This window comes from Mastomys coucha, chromosome X, assembly GCF_008632895.1.
Source record: "Mastomys coucha isolate ucsf_1 chromosome X, UCSF_Mcou_1, whole genome shotgun sequence".
In the NCBI taxonomy this organism is placed as follows: Eukaryota; Metazoa; Chordata; class Mammalia; order Rodentia; family Muridae; genus Mastomys; species Mastomys coucha.
The window spans coordinates 10,300,984-10,318,602 of NC_045030.1; the positions used below are offsets into that span (position 1 = coordinate 10,300,984).

A 17,619-nucleotide genomic window follows, 5' to 3' on the forward strand; every position below is an offset into this window, starting at 1 on the left:
CCTTCCTTCCTTCCTTCCTTCCTTCCTTCTATAAACACTTGTTGAGTGCCTACAGTTTAGTGGATTGGCGTTTTCAAAAATCTGGTTCCTTTAGGCAATTACCCTAGAAGCAATGTGGTTGTCGATCACTGAAATAGAAATATGATGATACTTTATAGTATACAATGATTAACACTATACCACAATTTGCTGTTCTGCTGGGATTTTATTCTTGTCCTTTTCTTGGTTTGTTCCCAGTGTTCCTTAAAGAAAGCTTTGTCTTTTAAATTGTTTTTGACATTGGTTATAATAAGTCTAGCCTTTAATAGCTGATCTCTTTCTCTAGCCTGCCTTTTTAAAATTTTTATGAGACAGTATCTCATGAATCTCAGGCTGGCATCCAACTTAACATGTAGCTAAGGATGAACTTTGATTTCTGATTCTCTAGCATCCACCTGCCAAGTGCTCAGATTGCAGATGTGGGATACTATGCCTGTTTTATTGTAGTACTGAAGATCAATGTCAGGGCTTCTTTATGCATGGTAGGCAAACACTCTATCAAGTGAGCTATATCCCCAGCCACATCTTTTGTTTTTCTTTTGTCTAATTGCTTGGTCTTTCTTCCTTTTCATACTTGACTGTTCATATTTAGTCATCAGCAGAGTGTATTAATATAGCATGTAGCTGATGAACCTTAAAATTCAAGGTCCCTTCTGATTCTCATTCCAAATAACCAGCTCTATACTGAGTCATGTAAATATTTTGCTTTATTCTTTTGTTTGGTGGTGGTGGTGGATTGACACAGGGTCTCATATAGCATATGAGAACTTGAACTTTCTGTGTACTTAGAATGGCTTTGGGTTTCTAATCCTCATGCCTATGCCCTGCCAAGTGCTGAGGTTAGACTTGTGTGCTACCATACCTGACTTATTGATTTCTTATTTCTTAAAGAGAGAATCCAAATTATATGAAGCTCCACAAAAATTCTGTATTTATTCTTGGGAATTATTAATACATTTCAGGGGAGGAGGGAATAAAGAACATTTTTTTCCCAGTAATTCACATGCTTATTTAGTCTAGACACCAACTTTCAGTTCACCAGCAATAGTGGAACTTGCCCTTAGTGTCATTTCTACCAGTCAGATCTGAGAGATTTTAGCAGCCAAACTGACTAGAAATATTGCTTTTTGTCTGTGTTATTATCCAAAATGAATTATTACTAACATACATGTGGATGCCTGTCTGACTCAGGTATCAGATACAGGCTTTATGTTTCATAAATAGGCAAGAGCATTCTGGTGAACTCCACAACACATCTCTTTGTATATGATAGTCATATCCCATGATATAGTCCCTCAGTTTCTTTGTTTTGACGAAGGTCTGATGTAACTCAGGCTGGCTTCAACATTTTGCATTTATCACGTAGTTGAGGCTGCCATAAACTCCTCATCCTCCTGCTTCCATCTCCCAAGTGCTAAAATTAAAGGTATTGCTGTCTTTCTAAGCTCCTGAATCAAGTTTATATATTCACTGAAATAGAGTTGTTTTTTTTTAAATTTTATTATTATTAACATGGACTTTAAGCAAACGAGTTAAGGGTCAGTGGCAATCTGTAAGGAAGTTAAGATACACTCCAAAGCAAGGGTGTAGGTTTTTCAAAGAGTAGCTTTGTGTTAGTTTTAAATGCTTTGGAATATTCTTGATATAGTACCTATTTTACTATAATCTATGATCAACAATTAACATTTGCAGTGTTATGCTTTTAACATAACATACCTCCTAGAAGACTATGTATTCTAAATGACATTCAGAATTTATTCACACTAGGAAGCTTTATCTTTATACAAAGAATAATGATATTTCTATTTTGTCATTTTAAATATAAAATATTTGTAACAAACATGACACCTATTTTCTGTCCACCTGACTAATTTTTTTTTTTAATTTTGTGTTAGTAGTTGTGAAGGGAAATGGTTCTTTGTATAATCCATAGTTTGTAATCTATCCCTTTTGAAATACTTTCCAGATTTTCTGTGACACTACTGAATTCTAAACATTTATCATACATTGATCATACCTTTTTCAGTTTTTGAAATTACCTCAAGACTCTGCTATAAGTCGCTCCTGGGCTCTTATACTCTTCTTTCTTATTATATTCCTCCAGTGTTCCCTTATCTATTGAAAGCTTTTATTCTTTAATTTGAATCCTTTTCTTTCTCTAAATTCATAGCCCATAGCTTATCTTCTCATGGATATTTTGCACTCAAATATTGCAGGTTCAACATATCCGCTGCAGTTCTTTGATTCTTTTCTAGGATACCATCTTTTCCATCATTTTGATTTATCCTTTTATCTATTTTATTTTATTTACTTATTTCTGAGACAGAGTCTTACATAGTCTAGGCATAATTTGAAGTCACCATGTAGCCAAGGATGATCTTGACCTTTTAGTTCACTTGTCTCTACTTCCTGAGTGCCAAGCTCATAGGTGTGCCACCACACCCAGGTTCTTTTCTTCTATTTTTCATGCATTACTAGTGGAACACAGGCTTCATGCATACTAGGTGAACACTACCAAATGAGCTACATCTTCCATTGTTATGTACTTTTCTTTTATACAGTGAGAGAAATATTAACATTATGAGTATTAACAAAATATTGAGACCTTGAGAAAGAAGTATGATTTATTATAATAGATAGGGATAAAACAATTGAAAAGAAGCCATACCGTACAGTAGATACCAGAGGAGCATAGCTTTAGGGTCATGAGGGTATATGAAAAGACAATTAAAAAAGACAATTAGTACTTAATTTGAGCGCATGACCAGGGAAGGAAAATAGTTTCTCTATGTGCCTCTAGGAATGTGATCATGTGAGCTACTTGGAGGATTCACTGTGCCAAGTGTGAATGTGGATTTTGTGCTTCTGAATTGTGAAGGCTTAAAACATACATAGTGAAAATGCCTTAGCCATAATGCTGAATGGTTCTTGGTGAATAAAATGGTTTGTATTCAATTAAATATTAAGTATCATGTAGAAAGAACTCTCAGTATATAAGTATATTTATATTAAAATATTATATATTTTTATCTATGAGACAAGCTTTACTACAAAAATTGAGAGCTCTAGCTGCCTAGAACCTGGTACTGTATTAAACTAGCAGGGATTGAGTTTTTTCATGATCTAAGATACAAAAGACATTTTGCATGAAGACTGACTAATATATTTAGTTCTACATACTGCAATTTCCCCCTTTCTGAAGTACATCACCTGTAAGAATCATTTCTATGAGGACCATCTTAAAATTTTAACCCAGAACTAGGTGGCACATACTATGTTGCTTTGCAGTGATTTTAAAAAGCTTGCATTTTAAATGAGGGTACTAGTTTTTGATAGCTTAGTTATTGGGCACTGAGGTTCAATGAGGATGAGAATTTTGTGTCTTTTAGGATACTTCTTGATTTTAGTTTGATTTTTTTTTCATTAAAAACACACAGTATACTTTAATTCTGTTGTGTAAACTATTTTTTTGTTGGTTTTGAACAATGATATGAGTTACATTTATTGGAATTCTGTGTAAAAAATCTTTTCTTTTTCAAATGGTCAAATGAACTATTAGGTAGCTCTGGCATTGAATGATCAGTTTTAACATTTAATCAGTGCTAGTTGATTTCAATTTGTATATAACTCCCAGCTAATGTGATAAATGTTTTTATAAGACTATAAGCATAATATAATTACATGGACCACAGAGACCAAGTATGGAGAAAAGGAATGTCATAATACATTATTGATGAATATTGTACCTCATAATCTTTGTAGTTGTAGTGGAGAGATATTTTAACATGAAGAATCTTACAGTAATTGGATTTAGCTATATCCAGAAATCGTGAGGATTTATCATAGCTTTCTTTTACATAGTGGAACTTGTAAAACAGTAAAACCCTGTGGTTTAGAACTGTATACACTTTTAAGTATTTGCCCAGTGAATATGCATGCATGTTTGAGATGCATAGATTTCATAATAAGTTTGTTAAGACTGGATGATTAGAACTTTACAAAAGTATATTACATTTTCTAAATGTTGTGAGCATTTGAGACAAGTTGATTGTTTAGGCCATTTTACCTTTTTATATATTGTGACAAATATATAATTTTAAGCAGTGATTTGTGTTTTCCTTTAGGTAACACAGTCCTTATGTCATCATCTAGCTTTATGAATTAGGGAAATTTAAAGTCTTTTAATTGTAATTTTGTTATTTAGTAATAGGATTAAATGGGAGTGTATCTCAGCAATAGAGTAAAGATACCTGCTATAGGCAAAGCTGTGGATTCGATTCCAAGTACTGCAAAAAAGGAGGTGGCAAGGGATGTAGCTCAGTTGATAGAGAAATTGACAATGTGCCTGAAGCCTGAGCTTGGTCTCCAGTACTGCATAAACCAGACACGGTATCATACACCTGTAATTTCACTCAGGAGGTAAAAGCAGGAGGATCAGATGTTCAGGGTCATATCCATCCACCTAATGCGATTGAGGCCATCCTGGGATACATAAGATCCTAGAAATGAGATCTCAAGAAAAAAAGGGGTTGGATTACATTATGTGTGATATGTCTTCTATATATATTTCAGTATCTTTTCCTTTTGGCAATTAATCAGCTTCATGAAAGTTTTTATCTTTGTTTTACTTTTACATCATTCCTCAGCATTGTTTTCTTCCATGCTTTATTCTGGAATTTGTATTATTTTTTTGTACTGACACCCTATAGGAGCTTAAATCAGTCCCCAGGTCTCTTCGCAGTGTTTAAAAGCACTTCTCCAGTAGGTAAGCCAAAGTAAACAAAACTCCACTTATTAACAATATTTGATTGAGCAGGGCAAAAGTGTCAGTAAGAGGTTAAACAAAGTAATTACTTTGAGAGTTTATTACATATTAACCTTGTCCGAGGGCCTTAATAACTGCTCATTTGATTTTAAAAGGACCAAAATGGAAGCTCAGAAAGGTAGATGAATTATCACGTTACAGAAATTTCACTGGTATGACTAGACCTTTGATCCTTAAAAATATTTCCAGGACAGTCCTTTTCTATTCCCTACCTCACTAGTTTGCTTTGAAGGCTTATCCATGGATCTTTTGTAACCTTTGTAACTTACTTTGAGACTTGGTGCACTAAAACCTAGTGCTGTTATCTGATAGTTATTTACACATGTGACTATATTACAATGCTGTTGCTTCATGGACAGTTCCATTGGAAAAAATGTGGGCTATCCTATTAGGTTTGACAACTTTCATGTGACAAACATATCTGCTTTTAAATGACTATTATTATTGTAGGTATGGTGTGTGTGTGTGTGTGTGTGTGTGTGGTTGTGGCTATGCAAGTACCATAGCACACATGTGCTGTTTTCCTCTTTCACCTTTTTGTGGGTTCTATGGATCGAGTGAAGATCACCAAGCCTGTATTGCAAGTGCCTTTACCGACTGAGCCATCTAGCCAGCCCATATATACTTTTATTTCTTTTTGTAAATTTTTATTTTATTTTATTTTATATGTACAGGTGCTTTTTGCCTCACACACCATATATGTGCCTGGTGCCTGAGAACCAGCATGGAATTCCCTTGAAACTGGAGATAAGGATGGTTTTAAAATCACCATGTGGGTGAACTGAATGCAGTTCTTTTGTAAGAGGGACACATTCTCATAACTTCTGAGCCATCTCTTCAGCCCACTCACCCCTATATACTTTTAAAATGGTGAATTTAGGATACTGTATAGATATTATACAATTTGGACCAAACATACCCCTGAAAATCTTGGTATGGTAGCTTATGTTTTAAATTCTAGCTCTCAGAAAGCTGAGGTAAGATAATTATCTCAAGTTGGAAGTCAACCTGGACTAAATAGTGAGTTTCAGATCGTCTTGAGCTATAGAGTGAGACCCTGTTTCAAAAACTGAAAAAATGCTAAGGAAATAGCTCAGTGGTAAAAATGTTTTCTCTACTAGCATGAGGACCTCAGATTAAAGCCTGGAAACCACAGAAAAAGTCAAGTATGGTAGTGTACTTATGAGTCCAGTACTGACAATGGAGTAAGCTGGCTTGGACTGAGGCTGTGGGAACAGACAGATCTTGGGGACTTACTGGCCAGATAGTCTAGCCAAAGGCAAGTTCCAAGTACAGCGACAGAAATTTCAAAATAGTTGGTAAAGCAATAGATTTAAGTCAACATCTGGCTTCCATAAGTGATCACATGGGTAAATGCACCATAGGCCCCCATCCCCCTCACAAGGTGAAGGGGAGGGTGAGAAGTAGGAGAAAAAGCATGGAGGGAAAAGAAACCCCCTGAAAATCTGGTGAAAGCTATTTGACTTTTTCACTTAAAGAAGGTCGTATTTTCTTTTTCTTTTTTTTTTTTCTTTTTTTGGTTTTTTGAGACAGGGTTTCTCTGTATAGCTCTGGCTGTCCTGGAACTCACTCTGTAGACCAGGCTGGCCTTGAACTCAGAAATCCGCCTGCCTCTGTCTCCCAAGTGCTGGGATTAAAGGTGTGTGCCACCACTGCCCAGCTTGAAGGTCATATTTTCATACATAAAGTTTATTCCCTTCTGTACTGGGTTAACAGTATATGTTCTTGAAACCTTTTCTGTGTTACAGGGCCTGTAGTATAATTTGGACTGATTATGAAGTCTGACAGAATTGGTAAAACATATAAATTGTACAGTATCTAGCTGGATGTTGAGATGTATGTTTGTTTTTTTCAAGTTTTTTTTCTTTTTTTATATTTTTTAAATTTATTTTATGTGTATGAGTACACTAGCTGTACAGATGGCCGTGAGCCATCATGTATGTGGCTGCTGGGAATTGAACTCAGGACCTCTGCCGGCCCCGCTTGCTCTGGCGTAATTCATTGTAGCTGTCTTCAGATGCACCAGAAGAGGGCGTCAGAACTCATTATGAATGATTGTGAGCCACCATGTGGTTGCTGGGATCTGAACTCAGGACCTTCAGAAGAGCAGTCAGTGCTCTTACCTGCTGAGCCATCTCGCCAGCCCGTGTGTTTGTATTCTCAGCCTTTAGGTAGAGGCAGGAGGATCAGGAGTTGAAGGTCATCTTTGGCTACATACCCCAGTTCAAAACCAGTTTGTGCCATATGAGAATTTGTTTCTAACAATTTATATTAAACAGAAAGGTTATTTATAACATAAGAAAGTTAGTAGTAAGTAGACTATGATTTAATTGTTAAAACATTCAGGTTGAAAACTAATAAATGTAAGTTCTCTTTTGTTCTGTTAATTTATCTTTCCCCCTCTTTTCTTGAGACAGTGTTACATGTGCTTAAACTGGCTTCAAACTCATGTAGCTGAGGATGACTTTGAAGTTCTGATTTTCCTGTATCCACATCTTAAGTATGGGGGATTTCAAACCAGCTTTATGTGTGTGTGTGTGTGTGTGTGTGTGTGTGTGTGTGTGTGTGCGCACGCGCGCGCATGTGCGCGCGCTGAGGATCTGAGGATCAAACCCTTGGCTTTATAAATCATATATAAGCAGTCTACCAACTGAACTGTACCCCAGCAAATAAGATTCCTTTTGGTCATTTTGCAAGATTAGTATTTAAAATTATATAAGTGAAGCTGATGATAGTAACTGTGCATTTATCTTTATTATGTATTAGAGATTATAAAGAACATTGTCCTTTCAAGGCATTAGATAAAATTCTAACCCACACTAAAGAGACAAGTGTGATCAGAAGGTATTTGTTCTCTAGTTTATCTGTTAGCTCATTTGTCTATACAGTAACTTGTGTAATACATGGGACCCTCTATGAGGCAGGGGTTACAGCTATGAATCTGAAGTGGCTGAGTACCCCTAACTTGAAGACAAAAAAATCTGAAACTTTTTAAGTACCATGCATGGAAAATTCTCCATCTAATATCACATGACAGGTTACAGTCAGAAAGTGTGTGAGAAGCTACTTTAAGCCTATGCATACATATAAGGTTTATAATAAAACAAACTGAACTCAGTGTTTAGACTCCTCTCCCAATTATCTAATTATATATGCAAATAAAGAAAATCTAAACATAATCTGAAATATAGAAGACATGGGGTCCTAAACACTACAAGGTGAGGGATATTCAGCATATGCTTAAGCTTACTTCACAGGGACCGGTGCACAGGGAAGTGGCAGCTAATTCTTCCTCCAGGAGATTATAAGGAATTACTTTATGGAGGAAGTAATGCTTGACAAATGTGTTGTGGACTTTAGATAAATTATAAACTCTAATGAAGATGTCATTTAAATTGATCATTTCTAAATTAAATGAATTAGCTGTGAGCTATGGCTTGCGCCAAAGCCGTTTTTATTCTGTATTAGTAATCATTCATTCATTCATCCATTTATTCATCTATTAGTTCATTCAATGTTTGTTAATGAAGTGCTCACTATGGCAGTGAAATTTCTGAGGTTCTCTGTTTTCTGGCTTGGAGAGTATTGCCTGGAAACTTCAATGTAAGCTGATGTTTGATTATAGTTTTTATTGTCCTTGGAATGTTCAGCTCAAGAATCCAAGTATACAATTATGCAAGAATTATGTTAGTTAGGGACCACATCACAAAATAGTAAGGAAAGAATTAACTAAATATATTCTGGGGGCAATGAACAAAATTAAAAGTTGGCAATGCCACTTCTAAGAATAAAGAAAATAATTTTGTGAGGTGTTAGAGGATAATCCATTACTATATCAAAGCTTTGCTCACATACTTAGCTCATGTTATAGACATTATGATGCTATTTAACTAGGGCCCTGTCTATGGGAGTTTATTACTGTAACTAGGCTGGAGAGATGGCTCAGTGGTTAAGAGCTCTGATTGCTCTTCCGAAGGTCCTGAGTTCAAATCCCAGCAACCACCTATAATGAAATCTGACGCCCTCTTCTGGTGTGTCTGAAGACAGTTACAGTGCACTTATGTATAATATTACTGTAACTATTTGAACAACCTTAAAGGTGATTCAACCAATTTTTCCTAACTGTATTTTGACATACAACTTTTTAAGAAAGAATAGCAGAGTGTGGAGAAATGCTGAATTGAATGATGATGATGATGATGATGATGATGATGATGATGATGATGATGATGATTATCATTATTTTGCTGCTCAGGGCCCTTAATACAAACAGTGTTCTCTGGGAATTTATCATCAAGAGAGAAGAACTTGTAAAGTATCCCAACTTTAAGAGCATTAATACTTTGCCTTGGGGTGTCTTATGTGAGGATTGGTGTTTAATAAAATATTTGGGGGAATTATGGCTTAAAATTTAGCCTTTCCTAGTATGCAGAATTTGAGAATGTCTGTGAGGAACACTTGTACTATATTTGTAATTTCAATAAAAGAATTGGACAAATAATGAATTAAGAAGTAATTACATCTCCCAACTGAGGTGAGATTTGTTTATCTAAAGCGAAGATAAATGCTGGGCAGTAATCGAATAAATTGAGACTGTCTAGACAACCAGTCTTTTAAATTATGGCAAATTGAAGTTAATTGTTAGCTTAATTCTATTTATTACTTGAGACTGCACTATGTTTTCAGCTTATTGAAACTGAAAGGATTGTAAGATTTGGCCTTTTAAAAAACACAGAATAATTTATCTGAGAGTGAGCACAAAATTCACACAGGAGTGTTTGTATGTCACAGTAACAAGCGTGTGTGCATACTGATATTCTTTGTTTTCTTCTGTCAGCAAGCATGATGCTAGTTTAAAAATTATAAAAATAGAGTAATAATACTGAGAATACTCCAAATATGTATTGATGTGATACACTATCCTTGTTAACTTTATTGATTACTTATCAAGATAAAGTATCTTGATTACTTTATTAGATAAAGGTTATATAAGGGCTTGAGAAAACTCAGTGGTCCTTTGCTGGCCTAGCTAACATGTACAAGGCCCTGGGTTCGACCCTAACCACCAGTAAAATTCACCCTATTGCAAAAGATGGTGCAGAATGTTTTTAATCTCAGCAGAGGCAGAAGCTGGCAAACCTCTCTGAGGCTACATCTGGAGGTCTTACCTGAGACAATGCAAAACAACACGACAAAACCCCAAACCAAAAATCAACCAGGCAAGCAAGCAACCAGTCAATCAATCAAACAAGTTATTCTGTTACACTCACCCACATGAATATGGTTTTGTTTTCTTACTGTGTAGTTTTTTTGTAGTGGTTGCAGCAAGTATTTGGACACCTGCAACACACCAGGCTCATTCTAAGGAAGTAAAGTTGTATTATACATTTGCATTTTCAAGAAATCTTTTTTTTATCAAGTTGGCATAGTTGCATGGGATTGTAATCCCAGGACTATGGAGCTGAGCACAAAAGAATCTCAAACTTGAGGCCAGCCTGAGCTTCATATCTTGTACCTTTTTTATTTTTCTCCTGATTCATTGCTTTCTGGCCACACTAGCCTCACTGTTTATAGCACACATATAGAACCTTTAAACATTTCACAGCATACTTTAAAAACAGGATTCTTGCTATTTCCTCATAACTAATTTTTTTACTGAATTTTTAAAAAAATTAATTTTTATCCCTTCCCTCTCTTCTCCCCTTTTCTTTCCTCTCTTCCCATCTTTTATCCTTTGGCATACATAGTCTTGCTACATAGTCAGGCTGGCTTCAAAATTGCAATCCTGAATGAGCTTTCTCAGTGCATGAATTACAGGCATGTTGTACCATGTCCAGTTGAGATCTATTTTTTTCTAAAAGTGATCATTGAATTTCATAGTGACTGGAAGGAGGGTAGAATGCACAATGATATACAAAGTAGGCCCAAACATAGTTAGAGAGTGTAGTTTCAAAAACTTCTTTCTGATAGTAGGCATCACCTTTTGTTTTTCTCATCAACAAGTATAGTTGTTATATTAGAAGAGCTTCCCTGAAGCTGGACATGCTGCTATATGCCTATAATCACAACACTCAAGAGATTGAGGCAGTAGAGTTGCTGGCAGTTCAGGGTTAGCCTGAGTTGCATAGAAAGATCTTGTCTCAAAAAAAAAAAGTAACAACAAATGTTTGTCTGCTTTATTTGCTAAGCATTAAAAAATAACACTTCTGTGTCTTCTAACCTTCTATTTGTCATTAAAATTATTAGTCATTGTCTTTACCACCAACATATGAACTGAAGTTCATTTAGTCAGCATCATGGAAGAAATGTTTTGCATACACAGTCATTCTTTGATATGTGTGGTGTGGAGATTTGGTTCCAGAATCTCTGGGTTCCAAAATTGGAGGATTTTTCAAGTTTTTCATATAAAATGATTTAGTTACATAGAACCTCTATGATCATTCTATGTACTTTAAATCATCTCTAGATTACCTGTAATACCTAATATAATATAAATTTTGTGTAAATTGCTTTCATGTTATTTATATAATAATGACAAAAAGTCTTAATATGTTCACTATAGATCCACTTTTTATTTTTTTTTAATTAAGTAATTTTTGGAAGGCAGGGTCTTATGTAGTCTGGTCTGGCCTCAAACTGACAATATAGTTGAAAATAGATGGACTTAAAGTCCTGATCCACTTGCCTTTACTGCCAAGTGCTGGCACTACATAGGTGTGCTTCACCATGCTAAGCTAGATAGACCCAATCTCTAGCAAAACCAAATAAAACAAAACACACAAAAAACCTGATTGAACCTGAGGGCTAAAACTAGTTGATTTTCTTAAATGATTTCCTGTTTAAATTTTAAGATCATTCAGATTCATATTTAGGACCACAGGGGATTTTTACTTAATCTCTTCATTCGTCTTTATTTACATGTCAAACCCCAATGATACCAACCTGATGTTCTTTGTGTCCTATAACACATTACACCTCTGATAAACCCAGGATAACAGATCTAGTGATAGCATCAAGTATATATTAATTAGAAAAACACTATTTTGAAGTTCTTCCTGTCTTTGCAACAAATTTATACTATTAGAAATTACTAGATTATATAATCACTCTAAATAGCACTTCTCTTTAGGTATGATTATATATATCTTGATATTTTACTAATATCATCTCTACTGTTACTCTGTATTCTCTTTCTAACATTCTAATTAACCTTTATATTATATTTACCTCTTTATATGATTTATTTCTTTTGTAACAGGTAGTACAAAGATAAACAAGTATTCAGATAACATTTGAAATATAATAAATACAGGTTGAAAAATAAGTATATACACACTGTATTTCCTTACTCTGAGAGCTGAAAGTTCATGCAAGCAGGGGCATTCCAATAATCATGAGCACATGAAGCAGCACATTTTGGTTTCTAATTTTATTCCCCAACAAAGGAGATGAAGGCTTACTACAAAAATGCTGATCATGAGGCTAAGAGAGACAGGGAAGATACTGTAAACCCAGGTTATCCCATAGCACAAGAAATAAGGAAGTTCATGCACATGTACAAACACAAACTGATGGAAGAATACCAAAGGGCACATAAGAACCAATTAAAAGAGCTCTCAGTGAATAATTTCAGCAGTAAATAATATAGTGCTGGATTATATACTGAAGTATAAAAGAAATATTTGTGAGTACATACTAATGATTAAATAAATAAATAAGGAAAATAACCAAATGTGTACTGCTGAAGAATTCTCAACAATTCATATAGATATATAGTATAGTATCTAGTGCCCTCAAAATGGTAGGCTATAACATTGTATTGTATAATGTAGAACATGTATAGCATTCCTTCCAAAGAGTACAGTATAAAAAGGAGAGTGACTATATAACTTTATAGTGGAGAATCCTTGGAATCCCTTGCTGAGCAAGGTGATTAAATTAAGGTTACCATAAATAATCATACATATTGATAGCATGTATCTATGATAAAATGGTAATCTACATTGTCTTAACTTTTCTATTGCTACAATGTTGGATTTTAAATGTACCTTTAATAAAGCCTTCTATTTACAGATGAGACCCTGTTCTTAGCTTTGAACTAATAAATGAAGTTAAGCACAGTTCCTAGTATCTTAGTACCTAGAATATTAGAATCTACTGAAGAAAACAAGATCTAGGAACCTGAGTCCTATCCATGTTTATATAGTCAGAATTTCTAGATGAGGGCTGAGAAGATTTTCTAGTGTAATATGACTATTCCAGAAAACAAGAAACACGTTTGAAAAGATTACTTTTTTTCTAATAGCTAATCTTTAATACAAGATGAATAAGCTAGTCATTTGAGAATCCTTTATGATAACTAATAGTATTGGTAAAAAATTTTTCTAGAATAATAACAAAATCAACAGGTACTGGGTAGATCTGTTCAAATCTGGGATGTTAACATTTTGTCTCTATTATTTTGTCTTTAGGATTGGCTGCTGCCAAACTGTTGTCTGAATACAAAATTAATGTCTTGGTTCTGGAAGCCCGGGATAGAGTTGGAGGAAGAACATATACTGTGAGGGTAAGTGATTCCAGTACTTTATGGCATCTCATTTAAACTATAAATGGGGCACTTGAAGTCATAGTCTTAGAGGAGCTCTCATGAGATCACATAGTTAAGCTATTAGTCCAACAATTTGAAAATATTCTATTAAGTAAGTGGCCTTTTCTTTCTTCATTTTTTTGGAGACAGTGTCTTTCGCGGTATCTTAGGCTTTCTCAGTATCTCAGTATCTTAAACCCACTATACTGTCTTGGCTGACCTCAAATTTATCCTTCTGCCTCAGTCGTCCAAGTGTTGGGATTATAGACATAAACTATTATGCCCAACATGTTTGTTCTTTGAACAAGTGCTAACTTTATAGTGATTGACTCTGACTTCAGTCACTCACATTCTAGAAACACACCAAATGTGAGCAATTAACTTCATTACAATGTTGTAATGTTTGTATTATAGAGTCAAATTGAGTATGTGGTACCTGAGGTAGTGCAATAGTTTGGCTGGACTAAAAGTGATTTTGTATCCCTAATGTGCACACACACACACACACACACACACACACACACACACACACACACACACACCCCATACACCTCCCCCCCCCACATACATCCCCTTTTCCCTTGGCGTCTTTGCTCTGGTTGTATCTGGCTAGATATAAGGAAGAAGCACAGTTCTTGCCGGACAGTGGGCACACGCCTTTAATCCTAGCACTGGGGAGGCAGAGGTAGGCAGATTTCTGAGTTCGAGGCCAGCCTGGTCTACAGAGTGAGTTCCAGGACAGCCAGGGCTATACAGAGAAACCCTGCCTCAGGGGGTAAAAAAAAAGAAAAGGAATTGGAGTGGTTATTGTAATAGCTGTGCGATGATGTCCGAACTAGGATAGTGTCTTAGCTCTTCCAGTCATCCCATATCATACATTTTCAATCTCATCTACTTCACTAGCCCCACAAGGCCAGTTTATATTTTGCTCAGCTCAAAAAATATTCCCTAGAACCTTGCTACTCCATATGTAGTCAATAGACCTGCAGCCTTGGAATTACCTGGAAACTTGAGAGAAGTGTAAATTCTCATGGCTTCTGAATCTACATTTTCCTTTTAATAAGCTTCCCAGAGGATGTTACGAATATGTTCCTCTGTAGTATAGGCATGCTTGCTTCCTTAACTTTAAACCCACATTACATTTATTTAGAGTATTTCTGAGTATTCTCTTAGATATAATCTACTATGGGTTTTGAATAAGAGCACTTTTCACTCTTATAGAGCATCTGGGATTGATTCCAAGCACACAGCCATTTCTAAGTCCAGTTCTAGGGTCTGAAGTCCTCTTATGACTTCTGTGTGTACCAGACACACTTAAAATGTACAAATAGAGTGAAGAGACTGGAATTTCTTCATTGTACTTGACTCTAACTTGGATAAGTCTTATTAGCACTTCATATGCAAGTCTTATGCTGAATGATAAGATATACTCATATGTCTTCCAAAAAGCTCCTGTACACCTTTATTTTAATTTTTGTTCGATTTTGTTCATCCTATCCCACTGTATAACACTGGATGTCTTGGAACTCTTATGTAGATCAAGCTGGCTATGAAATCACATAGACCTACTTGCCTCTGCCTGCTGGATGCTGGTATTAAAGGCATGCACCACCATATCTGGATTGTTATTTCAATTTTTTTTGAGATAACATCTTGCTGTGTAACTCAGGCTGGCCTTCATCCTACTGTCCCAGCCTTAGGAATAATGGAATAATAGGTATGTGCCTCCACAGCCTGCCTATCTTGAAATTAAAATTGAAGGCATTGTATGGTAGTGTAAAAGACAAGTTAAATATTCTACCTGTTTCATTTTTTAGATGTGATTCTTCTGTCATTTTCTGAAAAATATCTTTAATTTTAGAGATAGTTATTACCTTTTCCTTTACTCCCACTTTCCTTGTCATTTAAACCTTTTGCTTATTAAATGGTAACATCAGTCATGCTGCAGATTTTGAGTTAAGAGCAAGTCATATAAAGGAAATGAAATTCTGACATGCTTATCCCAGTCTATGTTATTGACTTTAGCTACTTGGCCGTATTGCTCCATTTATATATGTCAACAGCAGACAGGAATTATTAGTGTCTATTCAGCATGGTACTATATACCTCTTTGGTATTCCTTTTTCATAAGAAAGGGATCTTAGAAATACTTAAAAATGAACATTTAACATTTATGTTTTCAATGCCTAGAGAGAGAAAAAGAAGGCTTTAAGAAATGGTCAGGATGGTATTTAGTAGAAAGTTAAATAATATTGAGAATTGATTCAAATAATATTATCAATTAGGATAATTTTGGAAGAAGTCATACAAACGATTTTGGATCTTAAAAAAATAAAATTTCAGCCAGGCAGTGGTGGCACACTCCTTTAATCCTAGCACTTGGGAGACAGAGAGGCAGGCAGATTTCTGAGTTCGAGACCTCCCAAATCTACAGAGTGAGTTCCAGGACAGCCAGGGATATACAAAGAAAGCCAGTCTCAAAAAAAACCCAAAAAAACAAATAAACAAAAAATAAAATAAAATTTCAAATTTGATATTCTCACCTGATATTCCTCTGATAGATTTTCTACAATTTCAGAGCAGTATTTCATAGTTAAACCATCTATAGTTCTGTAGAATCAAATTAATAAAGTTGGAATGCCTGCAATGCCACCACAAGGTCAATGTGGTGGCTGAGTATTATGACCTAAAGAAAGAAAGAACAAGTATAGCCTGATAGAATACCACATTACACTTCTTAGTGTCTTCCAGCAGAACCCAAGGTACTTCATTGGAGTATTTCTGCTTTTTAAAGAAACATTTTGTGGGATGCCTCACTTTAAAAAAATTCTTTCATATATTACATTCCAAACATGGTTTCTGCTCCTTCCTCCTCTCCTGGCCCGTCCTCCTACTTCCCCCTATTAACTCTTCCTTCTTTCTCTTCAGAAGAGGGTGGGCCTCCCTGGGATATCAACCAAAGATGGCATATCAAGTTGCAATAAAACTAGGCACTTCCCCTTGTAATGAAGGCTGGATGATGCAACCCAGTAAGAACAAAAGAGTCCCCAAAGCAGGCAAGAGTCAGCGACAGCATGGGCTCCCACTGTTAGGAGTCCCACAAGAAGACCAAGGTACACAACTATAACATATATGCAGAGGGCCTAGGTCTGACAAATGCCTCACTCTTTTTCCTGCTTCATTTATGATTATTTGCTTTAAAGAGAGTGTCAGTGTTCTAAAGAAATGTTTGTACATTACAAGTCTTCTTTCTGTCTGTGTTAAAGTAAGATAAATCTATTGGTGCTTTATTCTTTAAAACGTGTTAGAGACTAAAGAAGCTTCAGGTGACAGTATTGATAGTGAAAGAAAACATGAAGATTATGATATCCAGATTAAAGGAGTCAAAATAGCACTTCACTACTACTGCTAAAGTAGAATGGAAACCATGAGTAACTCTCCTATTGAAATAAGTAAAATGCTAACTAAAATACACTGTATTGATCTGAGAGGGAAGTTAGAAATTAGCAGATATCAATGTTAAACAGGCATCTCAAAATCAATCATCCAAAATGATGTGTGTGTGTGACAGAGAGGGGGGGGGGAGAAGGAGAGAGAGAGAAAAAGAGAGAGCACGCACCTAGAACATAGTGGATAGGACATGAACCACTTAGCTATAACCTCATGCCGAGAGTGCGTATTTTTTCATAAGGAACATAAAAGCAGTCACTTTAGAGTGCTGCTAATGTATTTCTCTGTGCTAGAACAATTTCTTATCATGCTAAATGCCAAATGCCATGCTTAGGTTCCCTTGGAAACAACCGAAAAAACAAGACTTCCACACAACAACTCAACAAATACTTGGGGTCTTGGTCAGTACTTCAAGACCAACATTCATTCTATACAGAAACTGTCTTGTATTTGACTTCAAAATACTTTTGGAATCCATTGCTTCCTAATATTGTTACTGCTACATCATGGTTGGAAGCACTGTTACCTCTAGGCCAGGTTAGTGTTCCCTGTTTTTATTCTTGTCCCTTATTAATCAGCTTTTAGTATCACAGCAGTGAAGGAGAGTCATTGATATCGAAGTCATGTCTTAGTACTACACAAAGCCTTGCAAAGCCTCACCTTTTCTTTTTTCTTTTTTCTTTTCTTTCTTTTCTTT

General features: G+C 35.5%; 1 protein-coding gene across 1 annotated transcript in view; it reads left to right on the plus strand.

Annotated features, from left to right (window-relative positions):
• The window catches only part of Maoa (monoamine oxidase A), a 64,568-nt gene that overhangs the window by 1,603 nt on the left and 45,346 nt on the right, over positions 1-17,619 (plus strand). The window contains exon 2 of the mRNA XM_031342997.1: positions 13,357-13,451. Within this exon, the coding sequence (XP_031198857.1) occupies positions 13,357-13,451 (95 nt within the window). The remainder of the gene's footprint in view (positions 1-13,356; positions 13,452-17,619) is intronic.